At 45.4% G+C, this 12543-nt stretch overlaps 2 protein-coding genes and 1 long non-coding RNA gene across 3 annotated transcripts in view; all 3 read left to right on the forward strand.

Moving 5' to 3' along the window:
- The window catches only part of LOC121855271 (nephrin-like), a 46652-nt gene extending 44233 nt beyond the window's left edge, over window positions 1-2419 (forward strand). The window contains exons 12-15 of the mRNA XM_042350156.1: window positions 921-1050; window positions 1309-1646; window positions 1727-1856; window positions 2367-2419. Coding sequence (XP_042206090.1) covers window positions 921-1050; window positions 1309-1646; window positions 1727-1856; window positions 2367-2419 — 651 coding nt within the window. The remainder of the gene's footprint in view (window positions 1-920; window positions 1051-1308; window positions 1647-1726; window positions 1857-2366) is intronic.
- Window positions 2420-2428: 9 nt separating this feature from the next.
- On the forward strand, window positions 2429-4098 carry LOC121855278. Its single transcript, XR_006086758.1, has 3 exons — window positions 2429-2520; window positions 3354-3488; window positions 3635-4098. It is a non-coding gene; the product is annotated as an uncharacterized LOC121855278 (long non-coding RNA).
- A 6487-nt stretch (window positions 4099-10585) lies between these two features.
- On the forward strand, window positions 10586-12184 carry LOC121855272 (proteoglycan 4-like). Its single transcript, XM_042350157.1, has 2 exons — window positions 10586-10658; window positions 11589-12184. The coding sequence occupies exons 1-2, from the start codon at window positions 10586-10588 to the stop codon at window positions 12182-12184; spliced, it is 669 nt and encodes a 222-aa protein (XP_042206091.1).
- The last annotated feature ends 359 nt before the right edge of the window (window positions 12185-12543 follow it).

A 12543-nucleotide genomic window follows, 5' to 3' on the forward strand; every position in this document is an offset into this window, starting at 1 on the left:
TATCTCAAAAGGAAGGAACAGGTTGGGAAAACGAAAACCAGACGCCTTTTTAATCCGGTTATTGGAAATTCCCGAATAATGAGAAATCCGGTAAAGGGAGAGATTACTTAATGTGCTAAAATAAAAGTCACATAATGATAAATTTGTAAAAAAAAATGGCGGCATAAAACAGAAAATTTTTTTTAAATTGAAACAAAAATAAAAACGATATAGAATGTTGAGGGGAAAAAACTAAAATGGGAAACAAGGTAAAAATTCATCACTCTTCCAAAATGTAATAAAAATGCATAACATATACAATAAAAAGTAAATATTAAAACATATTCAAAATCACGAAGAGTTTTTGTCGTCTGATGTCAATATTGTCACCAAATATTGTGATGCATGTGGTTTAGGGTTAGGTTAGGGTAGGGCTAGGTTTGGTTAGGGTTAGGGTAGGGCTAGGTTAGCGTAGGGCCAGGTTAGGGGGGCTAGGTTAGGGTAGGGCTAGGTTAGGGTAGGGCTAGGTTAGGGTAGGGCTAGGTTGGGTGGCAGGGCTAAGGTTAGGGTAGGGGTGGGTAGGTTAGGGTAGGGCTAGGTTTGGGTAGGGCTAGGTAAGGGTAGAGCTAGGGTAGGGCTAGGTTAGGGTAGGGCTAGGTAAGGGTAGGGCTAGGTAAGGGTAGAGCTAGGGTAGGGCTGGGTAAGGGTAGAGCTAGGGCTAGGTTTGGGTAGGGCTAGGTAAGGGTAGAGCTAGGGTAGGGCTAGGTTTGGTTAGGTTAGGTTACATGTGCTGTGTGAACTTTGTAATATATCATCATGAAATAAACAGATCGTGAAGGTAGAACAATACACACAGTCAACAGAAACTACTGGAGGATGTAAAGAGTATTTGTACGATCTACTGAACAGAGGGGAAGTACCAGGACAGTGTCTCCCCACAGGTAGAAGGGCTGGAGGCGAGGGGGAAGTACCAGCTGGTGATCAGGGCAGTGAACGATAAGGGCTCCAGCAGTGCCGCTCATCTCACTGTCACCAGCATCGACACCAAGAACTATGTATACCAGCTGCATGGTGAGTGTGTGTGTGTGTGTGTGTGTGTGTGTGTGTTTGTGTGTGTTTAAAATCATGAACATATCCAATTGTTAACTGTTTACTGATACCACCGGTAATTAATGACACTTGATGAATAACAGGTAATCAGGTATAATATTCAGGTGGTGGACGGTATGTAGGCGCTGGTGATCGCTCGTGCTGGCGTTGTTTATCATGATAGGGAACTATAACCCCTTGGTGTATATAACATAAGGTCGTTTGATTCCCCTCTCTCAGACGGGCCCCTGGAGGCTGAGGTCCGGGATGGTGGCAAGAACGGTGTGGTGGGTGGTGAGAGTGAGGTTCCTGAAGAGTCCTTCCTTGACGCTCTGGCTCTCCCATCCTTCATCATGGGAGTCCTGGGCGTAGGATCAGGCCTGGTGCTGCTCGTAATTTTACTCCTGTTGATCATCACCTTCCGCGGCAGGAGGAGGGCGCCCCAGCTACACCCTCTGGCACACAACCTTCACCTGACGGACACCGAGGAGAGTCTTCCTAGTGGCGCCTCACCTGGAGTACTCTCACACGTGTTGACACCTGACCACCTTACTACCAGTCTGGAGGGGGGCGTGATGGTGAGTAGAGAGAGAGAGAGAGAGAGAGAGAGAGAGAGAGAGAGCATTAACCTCAACACACAATATTTGTTATCTTCCAGCAACATCAGACAGAGAGCGAGAGCGACATTGACCCTGATGTGATCCCTCTACAAGAATCTATACCAGGAGGTGACACAGAGGTGGTGACCCTACAGGCAGCTACTGTCTTGCCCTCACACCACTACTACAGTACAGTCCTACACTACACCTACAGTCCTACAGTCCTACACTCTACCACAGTCACACTCTACACCTACAGTCCTACACTCTACACCTACAGTCCTACTCTACACCTACAGTCCTTCTACAGTCCTACACTCTACACCTACAGTCCTACACTCTACACCTACAGTCCTACACTCTACACCTACAGTCCTACACTCTACACCTACAGTCCTACACTCTACACCTACAGTCCTACACTCTACACCTACAGTCCTACACTCTACACCTACAGTCCTACACTCTACACCTACAGTCCTACACTCTACACCTACAGTCCTACACTCTACACCTACAGTCCTACACTCTACACCTACAGTCCTACACTCTACACCTACAGTCCTACACTCTACACCTACAGTCCTACACTCTACACCTACAGTCCTACACTCTACACCTACACTTGATATAAACATTATGACAAACATTCATTAATAGATAACATTAATGTCTTATTTATTGAGTTTCTCTATTTAGGAAATTTCAGACAGTTCAAGTTATATTATTATTTCTCTCTTGGTGATACTTAATAGGCTTGTGTGTCTGTCTGTCACCACCACCACCATCATCCCCAAGTGTGAGACCAACAGCTGAGGGTCGTAACTCGCCTCCCTAACATGGACGAGTTGAGGTGAGAATTTTCCCTAACATTGCCGAGTTGAGGTGAGAATCTTCCTAAAATTGCCGAGTTGAGGTGAGAACAACATTGCCGAGTTGAGGTGAGAATCTTCCCTAACATTGCCGAGTTGAGGTGAGAATCTTACCCTAACATTGCCGAGTTGAGGTGAGAATCTTCCCTAACATTGCCGAGTTGAGGTGAGAATCTTCCCTAACATTGCCGAGTTGAGGTGAGAATCTTACCCTAACATTGCCGAGTTGAGGTGAGAATCTTACCCTAACATTGCCGAGTTGAGGTGAGAATCTTCCTTAGCCCGAACAAGATAAAGAGCACAGCATGAATAGCAGTAAATCAATTAACAAGCTAGAATCAAATTAATCACGAACTTAGTTAATTATCAACTTTGACTAGACAAGGAGAGAGAGAGAGAGAGAGAGAGAGAGAGAGAGAGAGAGAGAGAGAGAGAGAGAGAGAGAGAGAGAGAGAGAGAGAGAGAGAGAGAGAGAGAGAGCCTTGATATACACCGAGTTAAATAAGAAAGCTGAACTAGACAAGGTAGGAAGGAGAGAGAGACACACATCGTAACAAAGTGGCAGGTTAATTGTCTTGCTAGTTTATGTTAACCCGTGACAAGGTAATGAAGGAAGGGGTGAGTGATGAGGGTGTAAGCGAGACAGAGGGAAGAAATTCACACCACAAGGCAACAAGAGTGAGAATGTATGGTACTCCAAAACACGACTCATCAAACACACGTATCCATTATCAAGGAAACAGCATTAAATAGTAACACAATTCTTAAGTTTCCATCATCAGAGGCAATAAATGACAGACACCTTCTCTCCCAGTTGACAGAGAAGAGACAGCATCGCAGTTGTCGGTAGATGGCAGCACCAACAGCCATCTCAGAGAATCACAGAAGACACCTGGAGTGGATGACACGTGCCAGTAATCACCAAGGAGCTGTGCAACTGAACCAGCAGGTAAAGTAAATGAGAGTGAACTGTGTGTATAATGGTGTGTGTGTGTGTGTGTGTGTGTGTGTGTGTGTGTGTGTGTGTATTTTTAGTCATACCCTAAACATGATCAAACACATTCACTGATAATTAATTATGAATATTTCCAACAGAAGTGAATGGCAGACAACTCTTCCCCCCCCTTCCCCCTGCCACCGCTAATGTGTGATGGAAGACTCGTAAGTTACAGAAAACCTAACCTAACCTAACCTAACTTAACCTAACTCTATACCACCATACAAAGTTACCAACAGGTATTATAAGGGAGTGAAAGGTGAGGTGTTGAAGGTGATTAACAAACGTCAACATCGTTCTTCATCGTCTCAGCTTCCATCGTCTGGTACTGTACAAGTGAAGGGAAAGATCTTATGTGTCTGTTTCACTCAAGTATAATTTCTAATACACGGAAGTATACGAGTAGTATATCCTGTAAGGTAAATAATGGACTGTCACTCTTGTTTGGCTACACTGGGAAGCTATTGGAATATTATATGGTAATTTTTTATATATTATTATTTATATGGTTCTGTGTTTTTAGATTTATAAACCTATAATGATATAAGAGTTTTGAGGGAAAGTTTATGCTTAAGGTTTTATATATTGTATATTTGTACATATAAATATATATTATTAATAAATATGAAAATATATCACACATTTTCTGTTTCCTTCGTCAGTATTAAGTCACCATCAACATAACTCAAACTAAATCATGATTAATTTGGTTACGAACACAAAAAAAAAACATTGATTTTTACCCTTAACCTGTACAACAAGTTATATTATGGCCAACACCTAAGTATATAAAAATTATTTCTCCATACTAACTGTTTTAACTGGCCAACACAATCACTAAGTAAACCAAACCAGCTCGCGAACCGATATCATGGCGGGATAAACACCAAAATAAAGATGTACTGTCACCACTGGAGACTGTCGGGTGATGACTCAGCCTCTACAACACCAACACTTGCTCAATATTCCCGCCAACTACACCAAAAGTTTACCATATGAACCTTCTCACATCTTGAACAAACCTGCTAAGATTATGTAAATTCGCAAACCCGATCTTGGATTATTTTGGGGGACATACAGACAGACAGACTGACATGACCGAAAACTATACACCCTCCCCTTCAGTATAGGGAGTAGGGTAATAAACAACAGCTCTGCCAACTGTGCTACACTCACGTCCGCACTGCAGTCAGTTGCCTCTTAATTTATAGCACTAAATGGCGGTGATATTACTAATAAAACCTTACAGGATCGTGGGCGTCTGTTTCCAGTTATCATTTACTATAGACAGACGGACAGACAGACAGACAGACAGACAGACAGACTGAAACTACACCTCCAATGCTGAAATGTCTCTGAATAACAATAAAAAAATAAATAAAAATACTCGTATGAATGAATGAATTAATAAATAAATATATATATAAACCACGAACGGATAAATAAAATAAATAAGTAAATATAAACCATAAATGCATAAAATACATCAATAAATAAGAAAGTATAATAGTTGGTTCTTAAGCTAACAAGACAACGCCTCTTACTCTACCACCGAGAGCTCAAGTCAACCACCAGGCATTAAGTAGCAGTCAGCCGTGGTCGATGGTCATCACGATCCAGCCCGCTCCTCTCTGTGTGTGTGTAAAGGAGGAATTTTTGACACAGCACAGATAACCGTGATCGTGAGGCACCCAGCAAACGTGGCAGATTTTTTTGGGGGGGATGTGAGAGGATGTCAGCGGTCTTCTGACATTCCTCCTTCTCCTGGAGTCACGTACGTTCCTCCTGAAGGTGATCTCGTGTCCTATGTCGCTGATTCAGGGAAGTGACCCAATGTGATAAGATATTGACCTAAGAAACTATTCCAAGTATTTTGTGAGTGTGAATGATGATTACTCTCTCACTCTCTCTGACAGTTAATTACATGGGGATCACTGACAAGGGTCTAGCCTAATCACATGATAACTGGTTTAAAGGACAATTTGGGTCAAAATTATCCTATCTGAAAATCCTTCCCTAGGATTATTACAATAAATTATCATACAGTACATAGTAAAAGACACTGGATTAATTAAATATGTGTATGTCAACTATAAGGAAGACCCACTAACATGACGCCTTAGAGCTAATATCCCAGAGTCTCGCTGTTGTGTCCCTGCCTATCACTCGGTAATCACTGCAGACAACCTCGTCAGGTTAACTTTCTGAGTTGATATTGTCGTCTGTGGAGTGTTTATTATGACCCCCCCCCCACACACCACATAAAGGGGGATATATTGATCTTTAATAGTTTGTCTGTTGGTACTTAGGTAGGTCCGTCCCATCCAAGTTTGTGATCAGGATTAGATAAAGAATTCTAGCCTAATCACATGATAACTGGTTTAAAGGACAACTTGGGTCAAAATTATCCTATCTGAAAATCCTTCCCTAGGATTATTACAATAAATTATCATACAGTACATAGTAAAAGACACTGGATTAATTAAATATGTGTACGTGTGTGTGTGTGTGTGTGAGTGTGTGTGTGTCAACTATAAGGAAGACCCACTAACATGACGCCTTAGAGCTAATATCCCAGAGTGGAGGTTCGCTGTTGTGTTTCTCCCTGCCTATCACTCGGTAATCACTGCAGACAACCTCGCCCCACGTCAGGTTAACTTTCTGAGTTGATATTGTCGTCTGTGGAGTGTTTATTATGACCCCCCCCCCACACACCACATAGGTAGAATAAAGGGGGATATATTGATCTTTAATAGTTTGTCTGTTGGTACTTAGGTAGGTCCGTCCCATCCAAGTTTGTGATCAGGATTAGATAAAGAATTACCCAGTGGATATTGGTGTACTCAGAGAGAGAGAGAGAGAGAGAGAGAGAGAGAGAGAGAGAGGAGAGAGAGAGAGAGAGAGAGAGAGAGAGAGAGGAGAGAGAGAGAGAGAGAGAGAGAGAGAGAGAGCATAGTCTACAAAGTTGTAGAAGGAGAAAAGACAGAATGATCAACGTCTCGTAAAGTACACGAAGAAACTCATCAAATATGGATCAACCTAAACTATAGATAATTCACCTGACTATAGAAATTACTTTAACCTGTATCCTATATCCGCACGACGGCATAAAAAAACACAACAAACACAAGTCATACTCACGTGAAGTCAAACTCATAAGGTGAAGTCAAACTCATAAGGTGAAGTCATACTCATAAGGTGAAGTCAAACTCATAATGTGAAGTCATACTCATAAGGTGAAGTCATACTCATAAGGTGAAGTCATACTCATAAGGTGAAGTCAAACTCATAAGGTGAAGTCAAACCCATAAGGTGAAGTCAAACTCATAAGGTGAAGTCAAACTCATAAGATGAAGTCAAACTCATAAGATGAAGTCAAACTCATAAGGTGAAGTCAAACTCATAAGGTGAAGTCAAACCCATAAGGTGAAGTCAAACTCATAAGGTGAAGTCAAACTCATAAGATGAAGTCAAACTCATAAGGTGAAGTCAAACTCATAAGATGAAGTCATACTCATAAGGTGAAGTCAAACTCAGGTGAAGTCATTAACAAACTGCAGAACATTCCTCTCGTCAAAGGTGAGTGTAAATAGTTGTGTGGTGGAGCCTTAACAACAAACCCGACACAGCCAGGACAAACTCTCCCTCACATGACAACTTTCACTACTTTCTCCACTTAAATTTAACACTTGGGGAGTAAACTTGTGGCGTCCATTAGTGTCTACGAACCGGGAATTACTCTTGTGTTGCAGATTGTTGGTTGTGTTGCAGATTACTAGGAATTGTTGGTTGTGTTGCAGATTACTAGGAATTGTTGGTTGTGTTGGAGATTACTAGGAATTACTGTTGTGTTGCAGATTCTTGGTTGTGTTGCAGATTAATAGGAATTATTATTGTGTTGCAGATTGTTGGTTGTGTTGCAGATTACTAGGAATTACTATTATGTTGCAGATCTTGTTTGTGTTGCAGATTTCATGGAGGTCACTCAACATAGTTTCCGAGCCAACTAATCATATACCGTAATGCCAGCTGTCTAGTTAATCAAACCCGCCCTGGTGATCTCAGTACGTTAAGTCAATAATATCCACCTCACGCCACCTACCGGAGTAAGTCAATAATATCCACCTCACGCCACCTACCGGAGTAAGTCAATAATATCCACCTCACGCCACCTACCGGAGTAAGTCAATAATATCCACCTTCGCCACCTACAGGAGTAAGTCAATAATATCCACCACACGCCACCTACCGGAGTAAGTCAATAATATCCACCTCACGCCACCTACCGGAGTAAGTCAATAATATCCACCTCACGCCACCTACCGGAGTAACATTACATATACCTTTTGACAAGTTGTGAGAAGCATCTAAGGCCAGTCTTATTACCTTAACGGTCTATTATATAAAGGTATTAATAATTCTTTATATTATGTTTATTAAGTTAGAATTTGAGTTTTGTTAATAAGGTCAATGGGAGTTTTGATGTTTTTCACTATATGGATTCTGTTGTGCGCGGGTATAGTGAGATGCAGTTTACCTGATGAGTCGATGAGTTTATTGCCTTCAACACTACCATCACCACCTCCTCCTATTGCCTTCACCATCACCACCACCACCTCCCACTGCCTTCACCATCACCACCATCACCTCCCACTGCCTTCACCATCACCTCCCATTACTTTCACCATCACCACCATCACTCCCACTACCTTCACCATCACCACCACTACCTTCCCCATCACCACCATCACCACCACTACCTTCCCCATCACCACCATCACTCCCACTACCTTCACCATCACCACCACTACCTTCCCCATCACCACCATCACCACCACTACCTTCCCCATCACCACCATCACTCCCACTACCTTCACCATCACCACCACCACCTCCTACTGCCTCTCACCACATCACCAAACCCACTCCAATTCCCCATTACTTTCACCATCACCACCATCACTCCCACCACCTCACCATCACCACCACTACCTTCCCATCACCACCATCACCACCACACTACCTTCCCCATCACCACCACCATCACTCCCACTACCTTCACCATCACCACCACCTCCCATTACCTTCACCATCACCACCATCTCCTCCTACTGCCTTCACCATCACCACCACCACCTCCCATTACCTTTCACCATCACCACCACTCCCACTACCTTCACCATCACCACCACCACACCTCCCCAATTGCCTTCACCATCACCACCATCACTCCCACTACCTTCACCATCACCACCACTACCTTCCCCATCACCACCATCACCACCACTACCTTCCCCATCACCACCATCACTCCCACTACCTTCACCATCACCACCATCACCACCATCACCACCACTACCGTCCCCATCACCACCATCACTCCCCTACCCTAATAAATCCCCGATACTTTTTCTGTGTTAAATTCCAATGAAAATCGAGAGTTAGAGGGACTAGTAGAGGCTATTATCCCTTGCTATTGTCATTCCTGAATTTCTATATTTTTTATTCAATTCCTTTTATTACAATGTGGTATTTTTTTTTTACTCTTTTTAACTAAATTCCGAGATACAGAACGACTTTGAAAAAAAAAAACATTAAAATAATTCTCCCGTAAATTCAATCGTAATTCTGTTTTTTCTACGTTAATGAAAGTGATGAATAAAAATATCTTTATTAACTTGGCAATAAGAGTGAGGTAAATCTGATGTTATCCTGGCCAACCCCTCCTCTGTGCACCCTCATCGTCACTACAGGATTTTCTGGCTCTGTGTGTGTGTGTGTGTGTGTGTGTGTGTGTGTGTGTGTGTGTGTGTGTGTGTGTGGGTTAGGTTAGGATTGTGTTAGGTTAGGTTAGGTTAGGTTAGGTTAGGTTAGGTTAGGTTAGGATTGTGTTAGGTTTAAGTCAACACTAAACCCAGAATTCTCCCCAGCTACCCAGAAATGACACACACTAGTGAAAGCCCCAGCCAGACTAACGTTCGCCTGTCTTCTGCTTACTCTGGCGTTAAGTGTGATACGAGAACTAAAGTTTGGGCTGAAATACACTACTATGCTTTCTGTCGCCTGTATGTTATATATCTCCTCGCTGGCAGTCAGTGTGAGGAACAGGTAGTGGGCAGCTGAGGAGGAGGAGGTTTGTGTCAAGTCTGTCTGTCTGTCTGTCTATCTGTCTGCCTGTCTGTCTGTCTCTTATCCCCTTACTCTCTCTCTCTCTCTCTCTTTCCTTCTCTTTTATTGCTTTTCTATTTTTCGACCTTTTATTCTCTTTCTCTATGTTTCTTTCCATCTCCTTCTGTCGTTTTGTCTTTCCTTATCTCTCGTTCTCCACCCATCTTACTTTCTCTCTCTCTTTCCTCTTCTTTCTTTCCTTATCTCTCGTTCTCCCTCCCCATCTGTCCCCCTCTCTCTTTCCTTCCCCCCTTTCTTCCTCCATCCCTCTCTCTCTTTCCTTCCCCTTTCTCCTTCCCTCTCTCTTATTTTTCTATTTCCTTTACTCCTCTTCTCCTTTTGTCCCTGTGGTAGTAGTGAGAAATATTGTATCTCTCATCCCAGGCGACAGGTTTCCCACACACCATACGGGAGGAGGTTCCACAAAAGCTTTACTTATGCTCAGTGAGAAACAGACTGACAGAGACACACGTGAAGAGAAATATAAAATGTTTGAGTTAATATCGTAAGTCTTAAAGTCTGATGTTAAGTTATTAGTTTTAAGTTGAGTTATAAGTCTTGTGTCATAAGTCTTAAGTTGTGTCATAAGTCTTAAGTTATGTCATAAGTCTTAAGTTATGTCATAAGTTTTAAGTTGAGTCATAAGTCTTAAGTCCTAAGTCTTAAGTTATGCCATAGGCTAAGTTTGAAGTTTACATTTTTCTGAGAGAAAGAAATCAAGAGATTAATGAATCCGAATATTTACAATAGTACATAGTTTAGTGTGGTGTCAGGGCCTGTGTATGGGGAGTGACAGTGAGAGGTGGGGGGGGGGGCACTGTCTCCCTCATCCCCAGATAATGGGGAGGATGAGGGAGGAGGGGGAGGGGTAGGGAAGGGGGATGAGTCTCAAGGAGGATCAACCAAACCCAAGGAAAGTCAAGCAGGTTACCAGATCGTGTTCAGATACCAGTGGTGAGTGACGGAGGTTTATGTCTGAGGGAGAAATATTCGTGCCAGGAATAAACCCCCACATCACTCATAGTTTTCCCCTCCCCTCCCCACTACCACCCCTCCCCTCTCACTACCACCCCTCCTCTCCCCTACCACCCTCCCTCCCTACCACCCCTCCCCTCCCTCCCACCTACCACCCCTCCCTCCCTACCACCCCTCCCTCCCACTACCACCCCTCCCCTCTCCACTACCCATCCCTCCCCCTCCCCTTGCCCCCTCCTCCCTACTACCCCTCCCCTCTCCCTACCCCTCCTCCCCACTACCACCCCTCCCCATCCCCCACTACCACCCCTCCCCCTCCCCTACCACCCCTCCCCTCCCCACCCCTCCCCTCCCCCACCCCTCCCCTCCCCCTACCACCCCTCCCAGAGCCAGCTGGTGCCTGCCTCACACCTCTACTACACACTCCCCCAGGCCCCGAGACACCTCACTCCAACCATCCTTCCTCGTGTCCGCCCATCCAATCACTCACCTTTCATCCACCCGTCCACCTGTTCCTGCCGTTGCCACTATACAGGTGACAGAATGACAGAACCCCATCTAGACAGTTTAGAGTCCATCAGGCAAAAGACCCATAACATCTACCCGAACTGTGGCAAACCCTCCGCCAGGTCCCCACTCGCACTACCACACTCAATCAAAGCAACAACTACCACGCACTCAAACTCACATCCAGATGGCAACTAGCCCACACAAGCAACTGCTAGATTCACTGACCTCCTCAGAAAGAATGAACAAAGACTCGACAGACTTTGTTGTTATCCTAAGACTCTCTTCTCAGTTCACCGTAACATTAATTGACAACATATGTATTTTACCCAAAGGCAGCGAAGGGGAACCAGATCTCTTGGCTCACCGATAATTGCTTTCCCTATAATTGACAACCCCAAGCACCCACAACCCCCAACCACCCTGACCCCAAGCACCACCCCAAGCACCCACCCCAAGCACCCACAACCCCTCACCCAAACCCAAGCACCCCAACCCCAAGCACCCACAGCCCAAGCACCCACAACCCCAAGCACCCACAACCCCAAGCACCTCAACCCCAAGCACCCACAGCCTCAAAGCACCCACAACCCAAGCACCTACAACCCCAAGCACCCACAACCCCAAGCACCTACAACCCCCAGGCACCCACAACCCCAAGCACCCACAACCCCAAGCACCCACAACCCCAAGCACCCACAACCCCAAGCACCCACAACCCCAAGCACCCCACAGCCCCAAGCACCCACAGCCCCAAGCACCCACAACCCCAAGCACCTACAACCCCAAGCACCCTGACCCCAAGCACCTACAACCCCAAGCACCCCAACCTCAAGCACCTACAACCCCAAGCACCTACAACCCCAAGCACCCTGACCCCAAGCACCTACAACCCCAAGCACCCTGACCCCAAGCACCTACCCGCACCCCCACAACCCCAAGCACCCACGACCCCAGGCACCTGCAACCCCAAGCACCCTGACCCCAAGCACCCATGACCCCAAGCACCCACACCCCCAAGCACCTACAACCCAAGCACCCCCAACCCCCCAGACGCCCCAGCCCCAGCACCTGACCCCAAGCACCCACAGCCTGCCCCACAACCCAGCCCTGGCCCCAAGCACCCACAACCCCAGCACTTCTGACCCCAAGCACCCACCCCCAAGCACCCACAGCCCACCAGGCACCCACAACCCCAAGCACCCACAGACCCCAAGCACCCACAGACCCCAAGCACCCCACAACCCCAAGCACCCACAACCCCAAGCACCTGACCCCAAGCACCTGACCCCAAGCACCTCCAAGCACCCTGACCCCAAGCACCTGACCCCAAGCACCCCTGACCTCCCAAGGCACC

The sequence above is a fragment of the Homarus americanus genome, unplaced genomic scaffold (assembly GCF_018991925.1).
Source record: "Homarus americanus isolate GMGI-L3 unplaced genomic scaffold, GMGI_Hamer_2.0 scaffold42405, whole genome shotgun sequence".
NCBI lineage: Eukaryota > Metazoa > Arthropoda > Malacostraca > Decapoda > Nephropidae > Homarus > Homarus americanus.

What these genes read in the sequence shown, in the direction of transcription:
- LOC121855272 (XM_042350157.1), top strand. Translation starts at nt 10,586, where the DNA reads ATGAGTCTCAAGGAGGATCAACCAAACCCAAGGAAAGTCAAGCAGGTT. An exon ending in ATCGTGTTCAGATACCAGTG is followed by an intron (nt 10,659 to 11,588) that starts GTGAGTGACGGA and finishes GACAACCCCAAG; the next exon opens with CACCCACAACCCCCAACCAC.